The 18,429-nt window shown below is 37.4% G+C and overlaps 1 protein-coding gene across 3 annotated transcripts in view; it reads right to left on the bottom strand.

Moving 5' to 3' along the window:
• The window catches only part of Rbbp8 (RB binding protein 8, endonuclease), an 86,725-nt gene that overhangs the window by 49,828 nt on the left and 18,468 nt on the right, over positions 1 to 18,429 (bottom strand). For all 3 annotated transcript variants that reach the window (XM_050160730.1, XM_050160729.1, XM_050160731.1), the window contains exons 2-3: positions 15,434 to 15,640; positions 5,874 to 5,916 (exon numbers count right to left, since the gene is read on the bottom strand). In XM_050160730.1, the coding sequence (XP_050016687.1) occupies positions 5,874 to 5,916; positions 15,434 to 15,542 (152 nt within the window). In that variant the 5' untranslated portion in view covers positions 15,543 to 15,640. The remainder of the gene's footprint in view (positions 1 to 5,873; positions 5,917 to 15,433; positions 15,641 to 18,429) is intronic.

The raw sequence follows: 18,429 nt of genomic DNA on the forward strand, positions 1-18,429 counted from the left end.
GCTCAGTGGTTAAGAGCACTGGCTGCTCTGCTAGGACTCAGGATGGATTCCTAGCAACATGACTGCTCACAACCATCTGTAACTCTAGTTTCAAGATCTAAGACTGTCTTCTAAACTTCATGTGCACCAAGCACACACATGGTGCATAGGCATACATGAAGGCAAAATATCCAGACATATAAATAATGATAATAACAATAAAATTCCTTTTTAAGGACTGGAGAGATGGCTCAGTAGTTAAGAGCTGTGTCTGTTCTTCCAAAGGTCCTGAGTTCAATTCCCAGCAACCAATGTGCTCACAACCATCTGTAATGAGGTTTGGAGCCCTCTTCTGGCCTGCAGGGATACATGAACACTGAATACATAATAAATAAATAAATCTTTAAAAAACTCTATTTTAAAAAGTAAAAGTGAACAAGAACTCCCAGAGTGTTGAGAGTATTGTACAAGGGTGATGAGGGGATTCTCCTGTATGCTGTGATTACCATTAATGAATAAAGAAAGCTGGCTTGAGCCTAGAGCAGAGCAGAGCTAGGCAGGGAAAACTAAACAATGCTGGGAGAAAGAAGGTGGAGGTAAGCCACAGCTACATGGCGATACACAGATTAATGGAGATGGGTTAGTTTAGGATATGAGTTAGCCAGAAATACACTTAAGCTATTCGCCAAATAGTATTGCAAATAATATAGTTTCTGTGTGATTATTTCAGGGCTCAGCAGTCGGGAACAAGCAGCCTCCTACAATACAAGGGGAACTGTGGAATGACGCCAGTACACAGTCATCTAGATATTTTAGTTGGTTTTCATTAAATCATCGTATGATATTACTGACAGTATTTATAATCTGTTGACAATGTTTACAAAGGACATCAACACAAATACTAAAACTCAAGTAACTCAAAGCAACTGTAGCATCAAAGAAAAGTATATTCTTAAATAAAAGATATTTCCATTATATTTCAAGTGGATATAAAAATAAATTTTACCTATTAAGGAAATAACTGTATTTTGGTCTCATCCAATAAAATGCAATTTTATCATTTCACTTTGAAACAAAATTTTTGAGGTAAAAACACAATTCTTTATGCACATATAAACATATGAGTAAATATAAGGCCATATTATTGGTATTAAAGCAAACTTAAAAGCTAGACAGTTTATGAAGCTCTATAACCCACAGAAATAAAACTGTGCCACAGAAGGAATATCATGCTCCAGGAACTGCACCAGTAATGACTCTTTACTGGCTACTGTAGAGTTGGTGACAAACTGTAGCAACATTTTCAGTTGCCTACTCAATAGCCATTTTCTTAGTTTATTTCTTGCTAAAATTAGTCTTAGTTTCTTCAATATTTAATAGTTTGGGGGAGAGAAGTTTATCTTTTCTAATGTTTCATTTTGAAAACAACCTCAGATTTACAAATAATTTATAAATATAGAAAATCACAACCAATTGTCAAAATAAAATTAACACTAGTAAAAACAATGGTAAGTGGTAAATAATTAACAAACCCCATTTAAATTTTACCAAATGTTCCTTTAACATAATTTCTCTGGTCCAGGACCCTACAGTTTATTTCTCACATCTCTTCCAATCTGGAAGTCTCTGTCGTGCCGACATCATTGCAAAGTACTATCTGTTATTCTGTTGACTATGCTTCCGCAGCATAAAACTGTTTTGCTAAGAATATGAGAATATTGCACCCTTTTTACTGCACCATATCAAGAGACCCTTAAGATAAATACATCTCATTATTATTGATGTTAACTCTGATCATTTGATTTGTTAAGTCTGCTGGGTTTCTCAGTTGTAATGAATCCCCGCCTTTGAATTTGGTATCTTGTAGGAAGACACTTTGAAGAATTTATGAAATTTGCAAATACAGTTTCTATTTTAAACTCACATATTCTGTTTTATAGGTGAGTGTTTTGCCTACATAAATGTTATGTGTACCATGTGTGTCTGATCCCCAGAAAAGTCAGAAGAGGCTGTCAGATCCCTTGGAACTGGAATTACAGGCTATTGTGGACAGTGATGCTGGGACTTGAGTCCTATGGAAGAGCAGTGAGTGCTCTTAATCATTAAGCCATATATCTACCTACAAATACTGTTTCTTATCATATTTTTTAAGGCTCAATTGGTGGTTATTGCCTTTTACAATTAGTGCTGTAATGCTTCCCAAATAATGACTTTTATGTCTACTATTCTTTCTACATTTACTAATTGAAATTCCACTAATAAAGAGTTATTCCTTTGGGCTGGAGAGATGGCCCAGTGGTTGAGAGCACTGGCTGGTCTTCCAGAGGACCTGAGTTCAGGTCCCAGCACCCATATAGCAGCTCAACAGGATGATCTAGCATCCTTACACAGACATACATGTAAGCAAAAAACCAGTGTATACAAAATAAATCAATTAAAGAAAGACTTGGAATCAAAACCAAACTTAAAAGAAAAGTTACCCTTTATTTTAAGAGAAATATAATTTGTGGTGGTTTGAATGTAACTGGTCTCCATATGCTCATAGCGAGTGGCACTATTAGGAGGTACGGCCTTACTGGAGTAGGTGTGGTATTGTTGGAGGAAGTGTGTCTCAGTTCACTTCCTGCTTTCTGAGGGTTACTATGTAGAATTCTCAGCACCTTCTCCAGCCCATCTCTGTCTGTATGTTGCCATATTCCACCATGATGATGATGGATTAAACCTATGAAACGGTAAGCTATGCTTTCCTTTATAAGACTTGCCATGGTCATGGTGTCTCTTCCTAGCAACAGAAACTGTAACTAAGACAAATTTTTCATTATTTATTTGTACAAGTTGTCTTAGATTTACTCTTGTGAGTTTTTTCACTTTGCCTCTTTAATTTTTTTGTGACAAGGTTTGATGTAGCCCAGGCTGTCCTCACACTTACTATGAGGTCAAGATTAACAACTACCTCCATCTCCAAGTGCTGATATTATAAATAAGTATCACCATGCCTGGTTTTCATTTGTTACTAGGAATCAATCAACCTCAGGGCTCTGCCCATGGTATATAGTCTACCATGTGAGTTGCATGACCATTCTTTTATTATCTTTTAATGCACTACAGTTTTCACTATGTCCTTCTTTTCTGGTATATATGTATGTATTTATATATATATATGTGTGTTTATATACACATATGTGTGTGTACACATACACACAAAACACACACACATATACAAGAGTGAATCATTTGCCAGTATGTTTGCATGTGCACCAATATAATATCTGGTATCTGTGGAAGTCAGAAGAGGACAAAGATCTCCTGCATATGGAGTTAAGGCTATATACCACCACGCTTGTTAGGAATTGAATCCTGGGTCCTCTACAAGAACAAGTACTCTTGTTGCAGGAATCTATTCAGCTAATGAGCTTTTGGGGGACCAGCCCTGTGGCCCTTTGGGTAGGTGCTAAGTGTCCACTGATAAGCTGTAGTAGGTCATTGTCCTCATGCCGCACATCTGCTTAAAGACTGTTTATGTTCTTACATGAAGCCCTAGTCTTTCAGATACACAGGTTATTTAAAAATTATAGATTAACAGTCACTTATGTTTGTCATACTTTTAGTTATGTTAATCAGGTTCTCTAGATGCACAGAGAAGTACTCTGCACAGATTTACGGTATTTAAATAACTCAGGATTCTGTTGATATGAGACACAATTGCTCCTGGCAGCACAGATCTATTCCAGAGAGAACGTTGGACACCAAAGACACTCCACTTGGAGCTTGTTTTCTTCTTGGCAAAACTAGCCTTTGAACAAAGAACCGCCCTTGCAGTATGCACACTGTCCAAACTGGACAAGCAGGATACAAGCAAAAATAACTGCTGAACCTTGCCAAGACAGGGTAGGACAGTCTTTTAAAATCTCCTGATTCTGAAAATGGTCCATCAGATACTCCAGGCCTTAGCCAAAGTTGGTTGCCCTAATGTTAAAAATGAGACTGTTTGTCACTTATGGTACCTCCTGAAAGTTGCTTGCTTGAACTTCCTGCTTACTCAGGTAATATTTTTCTTCTCAGGTTTTTGATGGGGTTGAAGCCTAGACAGTCACAGCTACTTTCCTCTCAAAATTTAACTAAGACATTTTAGGTAAAAGACTCCTTAGGATAGGATAACTATGAAATAATCTGCTATTTGCTAATTTCCTTAGACTGGACATCTAGCATGTGTTTCTTGCTTGATGTTCTTCATGTTGGTTGTAGTTCTGTTCTTGTACATGGTTTTTGCCTTTTATTTCTCCTGGGTAATACTTGATTACTTATTCTTATTGTATATAGTTTTGTAGTATGTTTAGAACCCTCTTAGACAAAAGAGGAAATTATTGTAGGAATCCATTCAGCCAATTAGCTTTTAAGGAAATGGCCTTTCGAATGTGGCCTGGGGTGCTATGTGTCCACTGATAAGCTGCAAGAGAAGCTGTTCATTCTCTTGCTCTGGCTCTTGCTTAGTGTGAGGGGAGACCCAGGATGGTGGAGAGATAATGAGGGATCAGCAAGCCGTCTGCCTTTTTTCTGTATTTGTGAGTTCATCCCTTCCCAATACAAACCCTTAATAAATCAGTTTTATTTACCTCAGTGTGATTACACAATACTTAATCACTAAGGCTTAGTGACTAAGCCATCTCTCCAGTCCCATGTTTAAAGTTTTTGTATTTTTCCCATATCTGAATCTATCTCTGCTATCAAATATTATTTTCTAGGGGTGAAGGAAAAGTTATTTTTTAATAAATATAAATGGTGAGCAATAGTCTGGAAATATTAGAAACAGGAGATAAGGAATAGGTATAGTCCACCAAGATACAAACTCAGATCGCTGGATTCAGAGTCCAGAGCATTAACCATTACACCATGGGAGCTGATGCATATAGGTATATAATGTAAAGCCCTTGTCATAATGACATTGTTTTTTGTGATATTTATTGACATTCTATTCTGCTAATTACTTCAAATTCTCAAACGTGCAAACTCTAAATAGCCATGGTACAACTTGAAAATCACGTATGATGAAGTTTAATATTCAAAGTAATTCAGGGGGGCTTCTGGTTATTCTAAACTTCTTAGAAGTATACCCATTTCACTAGCATTCATTCATTGTATTAAGTATTCATTCACATTCATACACATGCTCTGTCTTTAGAAATAAAATCTCATGTAGTTCACATGTACTTCTAACTCCCGCTCTTCCTGCCTCTACCTCCCAAGTACTAAGACTCTAGGTGCAGCTTCAGGCTCAGGACCACTATTGTTTTTAAGACAAGTTCTCATGTAGCTCAGGCTATCTAAATGAGATTGGTCTAGAACTCCTGATTCTCCTACATCATCTCCCAAGTGCTGAGACTATAGAAACACTCCTCTCTGGTTAAGACTAGATTTTTATGTAGTTTAGGCTGGCCTCAAACTTACTATGTAGCAGAAGCTATTTTTGAATTTATAATCTGCCTCCCTCTACTCTCAAGTGCTAAGATTATAGATGTCTGTTACTATATCTGGCTTCCATTTTTTACAAGTTTAGAAATCTCAATTATTCTTCTCCCCTCCTTGTAATACTTTGAATTCTAGGAATTAATATGCCAGAGAAAAGAATGACAAACAATTCTCATTTCACTAACTATTCTATGAAAAGATGATTTTGTATTATAATATAGTAAAATATACATATGCATATTTACTAAGCCTGTACTTAGTAACAAGTTCTTTTATTTTAAACATAAAAAAATAAAAATATAATCACAATTAATTAGCCCAAAGTTAATTCCTTTATAAGACATGAAGTTTTTCAAATAACAAAACTGACAATTAATATAAACTACTAATTAATAAATAAGACATAGGCATTATATACTGATACTTACAAAATTCGTTCCTTTTTCAGTTTGGTTACTTTTATTTGTAAACCTGCAAGGTAACAAAGAAAAAAAAAACATAGTATTTTGTTACACATTGCACCAATTCTAAAGCAGTTATCTAAGTTCCTTTATGAGGCAAATGCTACACTATTAAGCCAATTTAAACCGGCTTCTGAATAATGATCCAGGACTCATTTGATGTACAGTGTATTCCCCTTACTTGTACCCTCGGGCTACAAAAATAAATCTGCAACATTATTGCTTTTAGTCTATTAAATGACAGCCAAGTAGATAAAAAGTGAGTTATTTCCTTTCTAATAGTGAGGGCAAACATATAATTAGCATTTCACTATAAATGCAGGTCTGTGCCCTGACACAGCATATGTATTTGCTAACAGAAATAGTGCTTAAGAAGGCTCAAATCTCTGGGGATTAAACTAGATTGTGGCAGGAAGTCCTGGATTACAAAGAAAATTACTTACAGAAGGTATTTAAAGAATGGCACTAGAATTTTTAACTCTAGACACACTCTTCAATTTTACTTAAGTCTGATATAAAACAAAACGGCAGGAGAAAATATTAATAAATACGGTATTTCTAATTTTCATGGCAGTAACCAATAAAAGAAAATCACCAAATAAGCATAAAACATTGTCTACAATACTACTAGCAACTTAATATAAATGCAAAACAAAATAATTAATTACTAATTATAATAATGATAGTGTTGAGCATTGATAAAGGGTTGTAAAACTATACCCCAGACTTTTCTGGAGATACTGGAGACCAGTACAGTCTCTGGAAAACAATTTAGCAGTATGTCCAAAGTTATTCACATCAGTACCTGAATTCTTGGGTTCTAATCTATATAGAAACTCATAATAACAAAAGTATTCAATGTAAAAATATTTAGAAATGTCTTTACAAAATATATATAAAGTACCACTTGCTGGAATAATAGCCTGTTTAACAAACTACACTATCTCAGTTATAATAGACCGATGTGGGAGTCCCCTCTGTGTGTTGCTTTTCTTGGTTAATGAATAAAGAAACTGCCTTGACCTGTTGATAGGGCAGAACTTAGGTAGGCGGGGAAGACAGAACTGAATGCTGGGAGAAGAAAAGAGTCAGAGAGACACCATGGATCCTCCACCTGAGATAGAGCTAGAGCTAATGGGCCAAGCAGTGATTTAATTAATACAGTTTCTAAACAGACTAGGTTCCCACAAAGCCAGTACAGGCAGTAGAATCAAAACCCAGTGCCTTTGTCCTTGGCTTCTCAGTCAGCCCTCCTTGTCAGCCACATTCAGAGAGTCCGGTTTGATCACATGCTCCATCAGTCCCAGTCCAGCTGGCCTGACTGCTCTTTGGACTAGAGAGGGAGGGGGAGGGGGGAGGGGGAGGGAAATGGGAGGAGGTGAAAATTTGTAATAAGAAGACGAAGAAGAAAAATAGGAGAAAACCGCTCTCAAAAAAAAAATTAATACAGTTTCTGTGTGGTTATTTTGGGGCTAAGCTAGCTGAGTGGCCAGGACAAACAAGCGGCCTGGCTCTCCTTGCAACAATAGACAACCTTTACAATCCTCAAAGGCTCTTCAAACACACACTAAACTGGGCCCTGTGGTGTGTAACTGTAATATTGGCACTTAGGCTGGAGCAGCATGATCACAAGCTATATCTGTCTTTAAAAAAAAAAAAAAAGTCAAATTAGCTGAATTTTTCTACTTTAATATAGCCTTTCTCTTTATCCTCTACAAATTTGATTAACGTAAGAGAGTAAAAGGACTATTTACTTTGATTTCTAATTAAGTTCTTATTATTCTGTAATTTCTTCAGTTAGAAATATTATACTTAAAAATAAATTGCCTAGAAATTGTTAATATTCTCTAAGAATTTCATTTCCTTTCTCTTTTTAAAGGTTGGGTCTCCCAGACTGGAGAAATGGCTCAGGCGGTTAAGAAATCGACTGCTCTTCAGAACTAGGGTTTGATTCCCAGTACCCACATGGTGGCTTACAACCACTGCAACTCCAGTTCCAGGGAATATGAAGCTGTCTTCTGACCACATGGACATCAGGTATGCATATGATACACATGCAGGCAAAACACTAATACATGTAAAATATATCTTGGAAAAAATTAAAATCTTGGGGGCTGGAGGGGTTGCTCTTCCAGAGAATGAAGGTTCCAATCCCAGCACCACTCGGCTGTTCCTAACCACCTATAATGCCAGTCTTAAGGGAGGTGACATGCTCTTCTAGCTTTGAAGGGTAGCAGCACAGACATACATAAAGGCAAAACAATCATATACATAAAAATAAAATATACTTAAAAATTTAAAACAAATCAGCATCTGATTATTATATATATCAGTATAATATATATATATCAATATGACATACTGATATATTACTCAGGCTGGCCTCAAACTCACTATGTAGCCCAGGCTGGGTCTCAAACTCACAATCCTCCTGTCTCAGCCTGCTAAACGCTGAGAATTTAGGTGTTCAGCTAAGATTATCTTGTATGGGACAGAATTAGTCCTGAAGAAATAGTTATTAGTTGAATGATTTCTGAATAATAAGAGATTATTTATTTACTAGCTGCCTTTTATAGTTCATGGACAATAGTAAATTACACTCTTACACCAATATGATGTGTCTAGAAACACTAATGCACTTAATTCTAAGAACAATTACTTCGAAGTATCTGTAATTACTACAATCTTGGATAACATAACTTAGGGAGAAATTTTTTTAAAATGTTCCTGTTAATCCTTGTCAAGACAGACACCGATGGGGAAGTCTGTCTTACTCTCCTTATTGCCTCTAGTGGTGCCAGGAAACCCAAATAAGCAAATGAAGGCTCTGAAGAATTTGGGGGCTAGAATTACAGTTTTGCTCTCTCTTAAGTTTGGCCTCTAGGAAGTGTTTAATGAATATGACACAGTTTACCCTTGGTTCTACAACCTATCGTTCAACTAAATAAAATATTATTAATAAGGAAGCGTAAAAAGTCATAGACATTACAGTACCTTTAGTAGGGCAGCTATACATTAGAAACAATCAAATGTTCTTCAACTTAAGTAACATCTAACATTAAAACCTACTTCAGAGACAGACAGAGAATGGCAAGTTTGAGGCCACCTTGTGCTACACACCAAGACTCTCTCTGAAGCAATTAACTATTGACACCTGAACAATTTGGACATATCTCAAAGGGGATTGTGCTGAGTAAAACTTATCAATTTCAAAAGGTTATTTTTTATGACTCCACTTATGCAACATTCTTGAAATGAAAAAATTAGAGATGAAAATGAGAATATTAATGGAATAACTGGAGAGGAAGGATAGAAGGAAGGAGGTAAGTGGCATAGTGGTACACATAATCTATACATCACTAAAATGTACAGAACTAAATACACAAGTCTAGGTTTCACACATACACAAGTGTACATACAGAATTTGTGTGATCTGAATAAGGCTAGTAAATTATACCAATAAAAATTTCTTTGTTGTGATAATATATAATATACATAAAGTGTAATCAGTATGGTGGCTCACATCAATTATCCCAGCATTAGAAGGTTGAGGTTAGAGGACTTCATGAGTCTAAGGCCAACCTGGGTTACAGAGTGACTTTCAAAGGAAGCAAATAAAACTATACAATATACTACCAGTGGGAAAACCGAGGTAAAGGGTACGCGGGATCTCTGCAGTCTTTCTTAAAAATTACATGTGACTTAAAATAGTAAGAAAAAAACGATTTGATTTTAAAAAATTTGCAAAACAATAAGGGAAAGCTTATAACTGGTAAAAGTAAATTGGTGTGCTTTATTTGAAACAATAACAATCCTTCACAGCTGCTGAATTCCTAACCCTGAATTTCCTTCTCTTTGGGTAATGACGACAAACTCCAGAGCCTTGGAAGCACTCAGCAAAGCATCACTCTTGCAGAATGAAGAACTTATGCCCCATAAAATAAAGACTGGAGTCAGCAGTTTTTGTCTCTTCTTCTCAAAATGTGGGGATTTTTATTTGCTGACAGATTTTCTTGTTTTTAATCTTGGCTGACTTCTAAAACTCAGGTCTGCTTTTGCAAGTGAAAAAGAGCCAAAGATGAAGTGGATGCTTGCCATAAAATAAAGATTCTTTATTTTTTAGACAAGAAACAATGAAGAGTAAAATCCATATAAACTTCAAAAGAAAATTCTTGGGAAATATGGAAAGACCTCTCTTTTATCTTACAAGCATTCAACACCTGTGCGGCATTTGTTCTGTCATGTGGATCAGCCCTGAAACACGTTCATGTGTACGTGTTTTTAAATTTTAGCATTTGCTATTCATCAAGTCAATTAGGTATCTACAATTAGAACCCCTATAAAGTGAGCTTTAATCCTGCTCCACACCCATCGGAAGGAATGAGGCTATACAACAATGCAGCTCCTGTATGAACAGGTAGTCTGTTCAACAAAGTATTTGGAATCCTAACACTAGCAACCTGAGAACCTACTGAGGAAACAGTGCTCAAAAGACTAAGTACTATAGGACATCAATTAATCATATACCTATTCATTCTATGAATTTTGAAGGAAACCAAACAATCAAGGGCAAATATATGTTGTTATATTACACTAAACAAGTTTAAGAGGTCATAAGTGAGACAAGAGTTCAATTTGTAATGTATAAGCAAAAATCAATGCTACTAATTCCTGTTTTAGTTTTTTATCCAGATAAAAATCACATGTAATGACTACTGTCACTTCAGTTATTTGCTATTTAAATAGAAATGATTAAACTAGTACCACTTTTTAAATAAGTAACAGCTTAATAGATCAAATAATTTGATTTTACCCCCAAAATCCTATTTCTCTAACTATATAATCAATTATTTCTATTCTAAAATAAAAACATAATTTTTTGTTTTCTCAAGACAGGGTTTCTCTATATAGCCTTGGAGCCTGTCCTAGAATTTGCTCTGCAGACCAGGCTGGCCTCAAATTCACAAAGACCCACTTGTCTCTGCCTCCCTAGTGCTGGGATTAAAGGTGTGTGCCACTACTGCCTGGCTTTGAAAACTTATATTTATGAAAGCAGCTGTACTTAATGTATATGTACTTTAATATTTAATTATCTCAAACTAATTACTGTGAATTTCACTGACTTTATAGCAGCTATGAATGCAAGTAATAAAATAATATGTGAGAGCTGCTTAGAGAGAGCTCTTAATGAAAAGGTCCTGGTTCTATGAACCAAAACTGTTGATTCTGTAGTCATAATGCAATTTTTTGAGGAAACATTTTCGAGTAAGCAGAACAATGAACAACCAAACTCAGACTCAAGGTGCAGCTGTGCTGTCATGGTAGAGCTCCAACCTGTTCCATTTCTTTAATCCGTTGCAATTATGTCCCCTAAACCGCCCAGTTTTCTATGAAAATGACTTATGAGACACAGAAATTATATTAACTGGGATGTGATAGCAGAAGCTAGTGTGGACAGAGAACACTATAAAATGATATGAAAAGCAAATATTCTAAATTCTACTTTATTACCTGTGCTTTTAATAAACCTGATACTGAGATTAAAAAAACCCTACTCAAATATACTCTTAGGACTTTTAAAATTTAAAGGATTCTGAAACTTTTATTAAAATATGAAAATTCTATTAGAACCTGTTATTCTGAATTCAAAGCATAGAGTTGTCTATTCTCAGTAACAACTTAGACCCTAGAATGAACAATGAAGGATACAATTATGTTAAAAAGAGTAAAAATTTAGTGACAAGTATCACTAGGATAACCCCTGTAAAGAATGCAGCTTGCAAATTGCTGATTTTCAGCATAAGAGACCACTTATTCTTTCTTAATTTTAAAAGAAATGCATGTAGCTTATTATATCATGATCAGTGAACAGAGTTTTGTATATGGCATATCATCGATATTGTTTTATTATGTTTTGGTCAAACGAATCAAACAAGAAATCCCGAATGCTATATACAGCAGGGTACACAGATGCATGCAATTTCTTATGGGTATATTTCCTTTGCTGTCTATGTAAAAATTGTGCATCTCAAATACTGTTTACTTTTCCTATTATTTCTCCTTTGTCTTTTACTGCATGAAGCTTTAAAATGTAGTGAGTCAATTTTGATTCCTACATATACTTCAAAACCTGCAATGTCCAGACATGTCTGTATTTGATGTCTTGCAAACAGCTTCTTGTATTGGTTTTTCTAAATAGATCCCCCGCCTTTTTTTTTTTAAGTAAGCATCCCCTAGGTAGATCTTTGATGTTATTACCTAGTCCAATTTTATATGGAACTATACCACATTGACAAATGAGTAATAATAAAAAAGTCCTCTTTTGTTTGGGAAATATCTAGTAACCCAAACTAAATTTTTAAATAACATCAATTTTCTACAAATAGTGTTTACCATGCTAAGCATGGTGGCACATGCCTGTGATCCCAAGTCTAGGAGGCTGAGGCCTGCCTGGGTTACATAGCACTTTCTAGACCAGCTGGGCTAGTTTCAAATAGAAACTCTGTCCTATATGAACAAAAACCACACCTCCAAGAATCCATAAGCAGGAAACAAGCCTGCTTCTTATCCCCTATCCTCCTAATGTTTTTGTAGCACACACATTCCTGGGACTACAAGGCCTATTAAAGAACAGCAACAAGGACTGCAAATATAAAAGAATGATCTACTATAAAACAAAGGTCAGCTATCTACTGTGTAGTATTTGTCAGATTTAATAACAATTATGCGCTTTGCTCAATGAATATATCATTTATTTTCTTAATGCTGCTTCATAAAATAGAGGTCTCCTGAAGACCCTGTTTATGGAAGAACAAAAAGTAGAAACCTGTCAAAATATATTTCCCTATTTTACTAAGACAGAAAATAAAACTTTAAATGGTATGTTAGTCAGTTTTCTAGCACTAGAACAAGATACTTGGCTAGGCAGTGGTGGCGCAGGCCTTTAATAAATCACAGCACTCAGGAGGCAGAGGCGGGCGGATCTGAGTTAGAGGCCAGCCTGATCCACAGAGTGTCAGGACAGCCAAGGTGACACAGAGAAACCTTGTCTCAAAACAAACAAACAAACTTCAAATTAGAAAGAGCAAAGATTAGACTGGCAAGATGGACCAACAAGTAAGTGCTTGCTGTCAAGTTTCATGGCCTGAGTTCAATCCCTTGAACTCATACAGTGGAAGGAGAAAACATCTCCCAAACATGTCCTCTGACCTCAACTCATCTGTCTCCACAACAGGGATAGGAAAAAGGCTAACTACTGCAGGGCGTGACTGTAACACCTTTAATACTAGCACTTGAGGAAGTGGGGGCAGGAGGAGCAGGAATTCAAAGTCACCCCAACCATACAACAAGGTCAAGATCGACTCGAGCTTAGGAACTCCTGCTCTAACTGCCCAGCCCCCCACAAACCAACAACCTCAGAAAATAACAAGGTACATAAATAAACCACACACAAAGAAACAAACTAAACCTAAACAGCCCTTGGGAGAGAGAGCAGGAGGATCTGTTCCTGTCTACGATACTTCATCATATACTATCTCAAAATTTTATAAAGGAAAAATTCTACTTGATACAACATGGAAATAAAATGCTTAGGCAACAAAGGACTCACACACTAAAAATCATAAAATCTTCCTGGAAAAAAAAAAACATTCTAGAAGGCACTAATACATGCCAAAATGTTTCACGTTCATGGTCAGCCGAGGTTACACAGGGTATGTGGGCCAGGGCTAGATCCTATAAAAGAAAAGAATAGGGCTTGGCATTGGTGGTGCACGCCTTTAATTCCAGCACTTAGGAAGCAATGGCAGGCAGATCTCTGAGTTCAAGGCCAGTGTGGTCTACAAAGCGAGTTCCAGCCAAATTCAAGGCTAATATTGTCTACACAGAGAAACCCAGTCTTGAACCATTTCCCCAGAAGAGCTATCCTAAAAATAAAGTTGGTGAGACTCTCTCAGCATGAACATACTGCTAACCTGAACATATCTGCTTTCTACCTACATGCTGAACAGACCCCCATCACATTACCACTTAGAAATAAACCAGCTGTCTATAATTCTATGGGGAGGGAGGGGGAAATCAAGGTCTCATTTTCAATTTTTCTAAAGTCTTCTCAGGAAACTCTGTCTTTCTCATCCTCCCATCACCTTTTTTACCTGGATGTACCCAACTGTAAAGCCTGATCTGAAAGAAAATCATAAGCACATACTGGCTTTTCACTTATCTTCCAAATACAACACACTACATTAAAATTCTATCACACAGGGGGCTGGAGAGATGGCTCAGAGGTTAAGAGCACTGGCTGCTCTTCCAGAGGTCCTGAGTTCAATTCCCAGCAACCACATGGTGGCTCACAACCATCTGTAATGAGATCTGGCACCCTCCACTGGTGTGTGGGCATAATCGAGGCAGAATGTTGTATACATAATAAATAAGTAAATCTTTTAAAAAAAAATTCTATCACACAGCAAATACTCAAAATACATTCTGAGATGAATATCTATGTACACTGGGACTTACAGGTTCCTTTAATAGTTCAGAATCTTCTGAGGCTGTTATCATAAGGTTAAATTACACTCAGAACTGATTGGGGCTCACACTTCAGCGTCACTGCAGTGCGATGTTAAAGGTGTGGGACACTGGGATACAGAGTTCATGGCTGCAGGGGACAATCAGGAAAGACTCACAGGAGTGGGAGAGCACTCACTCGGCATTCGTGAGGCCATGGCTTCTCTTCTCAGCATCCCCACAAAAAAACACCTAATCTGTAATAGGGAACCTTTCTCACAAATAAAGAAACTCTATCATTAAAGATTTGAGAAAAACCTTAAACTTCCGATCCTCTTGCCTCTCCCTCTGAAGGGCTTGGATTATAGGTGTGTGCCATAGCATCTGGTTTGTGTGGTACTGAGAGATCTACCTGAGTATACAAGCCAGGCAAGCACTCCACCAACAGAGCTGCATCCCTCGGCCCCAAGGTATCTTCAATACAGATATTTATATGCTCATCCTAACTACATCTACTTAATCTTCTGTACATTCCTGCGCTCCATGAGTCTCCTGAGCTCTTACTTCACTACACTGTACATGACTGCTTCCATGACCATCTGGCAGCCTACAGCAGCTGCGAAAGGAGGCTGCCATTCACGTTTGTAGGAGAGTTCAGTAGCAAACAGCTCCTGAAAGGTTTGTCATTTAATTAAATGCCACTTTTACGTCTAGAGATAATCTTGCAAATAATAGTAGAAAAAAGGTAAAAGATTATACAACAGTTACGGTCTCAATGAAATCAGAATTCAAATCTGTCTTCAGTTAATAAATTCTACTGTTTTTTTATTTAGCATATTTCCACAAGTAACAAATGACAAGTCTATAAAAACTATGGTCAAGTCATAAAGCATTACAACAGTAAATGCCCTTTAAAGATGGAACATTTGCTCCTAAATAAAGTTATTTCTATGTAAAATATATAAAATGATCAAAGCTAGTTTCTATTACTATAGCCTCAAGCACTTGAGGAAAGACTTTACCTTGTACTTCCTTATCATGAGATTCTTTCAGTTTTGTCCAGAGCTCCTTGAAGTCACTGGACACATCTGCAGAGTTAGGGCTTCCACAGTTGCTTCCTGAAATGCTCATCTTCTTCCCAGGCTTCACACTTCTGCCTGTGTATGTTTCCCCCGACCTTTCTCGTTACCTTACATAGGTGTGAGGTTGTCTCTGAAGTGTTCAAATGCCTGAAATGACAAATTACAATGTGTCATCTTTTGCACATCTGCTTACGTAATTTGAAATTAGGATGAAAGTCGAAGTCCAGCTATTTTTAAGTTTTCTTTATCTATTTACAAGCAATCATTTGGAGAATTTGAGAAGAGAGAGAAAAGAAGATAATGGTGAGAGCAGGGTGTGGTTGAGAGGCAACGGCAGGCGGAGATCTGAGTTCAAAGCCAGCCTGGTCTATGCAGTGCTAGGGCTAGGGCTACATAGTGTTACATAGTGTGAGACCCTGTGCCGTTGAGAGAGAGAGAGGGAGGAGGGGGAGGGGGAGGGGGAGGGGGAGGAGGAGGAGGAGGAGGAGGAGGAGGAGGAGGAGGAGGAGGATAGCAATGAGAAAACTATGGTTTCACTTGTTGGCTTTCACACAGGATAAATCTCGGCTGGCTTCCAGTTTTCCATCTAAGAAGGAATAATTACTCGTATTATGTTGAAGTTAAAGGGCTCTAATAATATTGAAATGTTTACAATCGTTCACAGTCAGTACTCATTCATCCTTATAAAATGTACTGGCCAGCTGTGCTGGCTTATGCTTACAATTGGAATACTCTGGAGGTGGGGGGAGGATCCCAAATTCAAGGTCAGCCTGGGCTATACAACCTTTAAAAGAAGAAGGGGGCCTGCAAGATGAATCAGCAGGTAAAACACCACCAGGCCTGGAAGATGAAAGAAAGAACTGACTCCAACAAGGTGGCTTCTGACCTCCACTGTCCTGTGGCATGGACACATATGTCCACCACATAGTAAATAAATAAATGCAGTAATGATAAATATGCAAGTAATGAGAATGTAGGTAAGAAGTGCTTGCTGAGCACAGAGAAGGCCCTGGGTTCAATCCCTAGCACTGAAAAAAAATTACTGCTTTAACTTTTGGAGAGATGTGCAGTGCAACACTTATAGTTATAATGAACCAGGTAAGAAAACACCCCGAAATATTCCTGATTTTATAATCGCTTACATACACGCATGTTATAACACCAGGAAGACGGCTGACATATTAAGGCATGGGAGGATCTATGTGTATTTCTAGGAATAAGTCAATATGATACACATACAGCAAAGCTCTAAGAATGCTCTTTCTATTTAGAGTACAAAACTATTAGGGTAATGGTACTTTGTGACTCTTACATAGTGCCAACCAATGATTAACTTTACAACTGATGCAGTCCCTAAAAAGAATTAACAGACTATTCAGGAACTCAAGTGGTTTAATAAATATTTTAAACTGTGCTCTTACCTGAAACCATTAATTAGCTATCATTACAAAAGTAACCTATTGGGCATGGTGACTCACGCCTGAATCTCAGCACTGGGAAGGCTGAGGGGAGAAGTCTGCTCCAAGTTCCAGGCTGTCCTTCTCAAGAAAAATAATGGAAGCAAGCAGAGGAGATAGGAGGAAGGGAGCACAACACAGAAGGCCCTGGAGATGTAGCTCAGTGGGTAAGTGTGCATCTGGCACTCACAAGGCTCTGGGCTCCGTTCTCGGCACTAGACAGAGGCAGGAAGAGCTGTAATTCAAGGCCATCTGCTCTTGTTTGAGGCCAGCCTGGGACGCATAGTCTCCGTACAAAAACAACTCCCAGATAGAGAACCGGCTGTGTTTAAAGAGCACTGGCTGCTTTTTCAGAGAACCCAAGTTCAAGTCCTAGCACCCAACAACAGCTCACAACCTTTCGCAACACCAGTCCCAGGGAATCTGACACCCTCTCTTCCAGTCTCCAGGGACACTAGGCATGCATGACACCCATGCACATAAAATAAGTCTCAGAAACAAAAACTAAAACAACTTTCAGAGGAGCAATAATGCATTCAACCTGATCAACACTGCATAAGGACGTTTGAAGAAACCCATTACTTTGGCTGGATGTGGTGGTCACACCTTTAATCCCAGCACTAAGAGGTAGAGGCAGATTTCTGCATTCCAGGCCAACGTGGTCTACAAAGTTTCAAGACAGCCAGGGCTACCCAGAGAAAATCTGTCTTGAAAAACAAAAACAAACAAACAAAAAACTCCATTACTTTGTATTCTAACCTAAAATTAAAAAAGAAATAAGATTCTATGAGTTCAAGGCTAGCCTGGTTTACACATCAAGTTCCAGGACAGGCAGGGCTACCCAGAGAAACCCTGTCTGGAAAAACCACCACAACAAAACAAAAACCATGTTCGCAAGCGCTCGGTCACCCGCACAGCACTACAGACATAACACACGTTTACTAAGAATTACGAAGTTGCAGTAGCTTTCTAAAGAGTCAGAATAAATGAACGTATATAGATTTCAAATAATCTTATTAATTTGGGGGAGCACTAAGTTATTGTTAAATCGCATGAATGCAATAATGATACAGTCACTTAAACTTTTTAGAAATTTTTATTTCTTATAGTACTAGGAACAGAATCCAGAGCTTCATGCATGCTAGGTGAGGATTCTACCACTGAGATTTATTTTCAGCTCCATTTTCCTTTTTCCACTAAGGTTTTGTCTGTTACAGGAATAGTATGGAATAAACTAATGTTCTCCGGAATTGGTTTGAAAATGGGTGTGCGTGGAGAGATGAAACAAGAACACATTAGTCTGGCAATTATTGAAGCTGAATGATAATAATGCTAATGTCTCTCTCGTGAATATTCACTCATATTAATTTTTAAAAGTGAGATGAGGAGTGTTAAAACAATTTTGCTTCACGAGCCTGTGTTTAGCTTAGCCATAAGATACATTATGGCCAATAAGAGACTACACTTAGTTATGTATAG

This window comes from Alexandromys fortis, unplaced genomic scaffold (genome assembly GCF_014885135.2).
Source record: "Alexandromys fortis isolate MF-2015 unplaced genomic scaffold, M_Fortis_MF-2015_v1.1 scaffold_104, whole genome shotgun sequence".
Classification (NCBI taxonomy): Eukaryota; Metazoa; Chordata; class Mammalia; order Rodentia; family Cricetidae; genus Alexandromys; species Alexandromys fortis.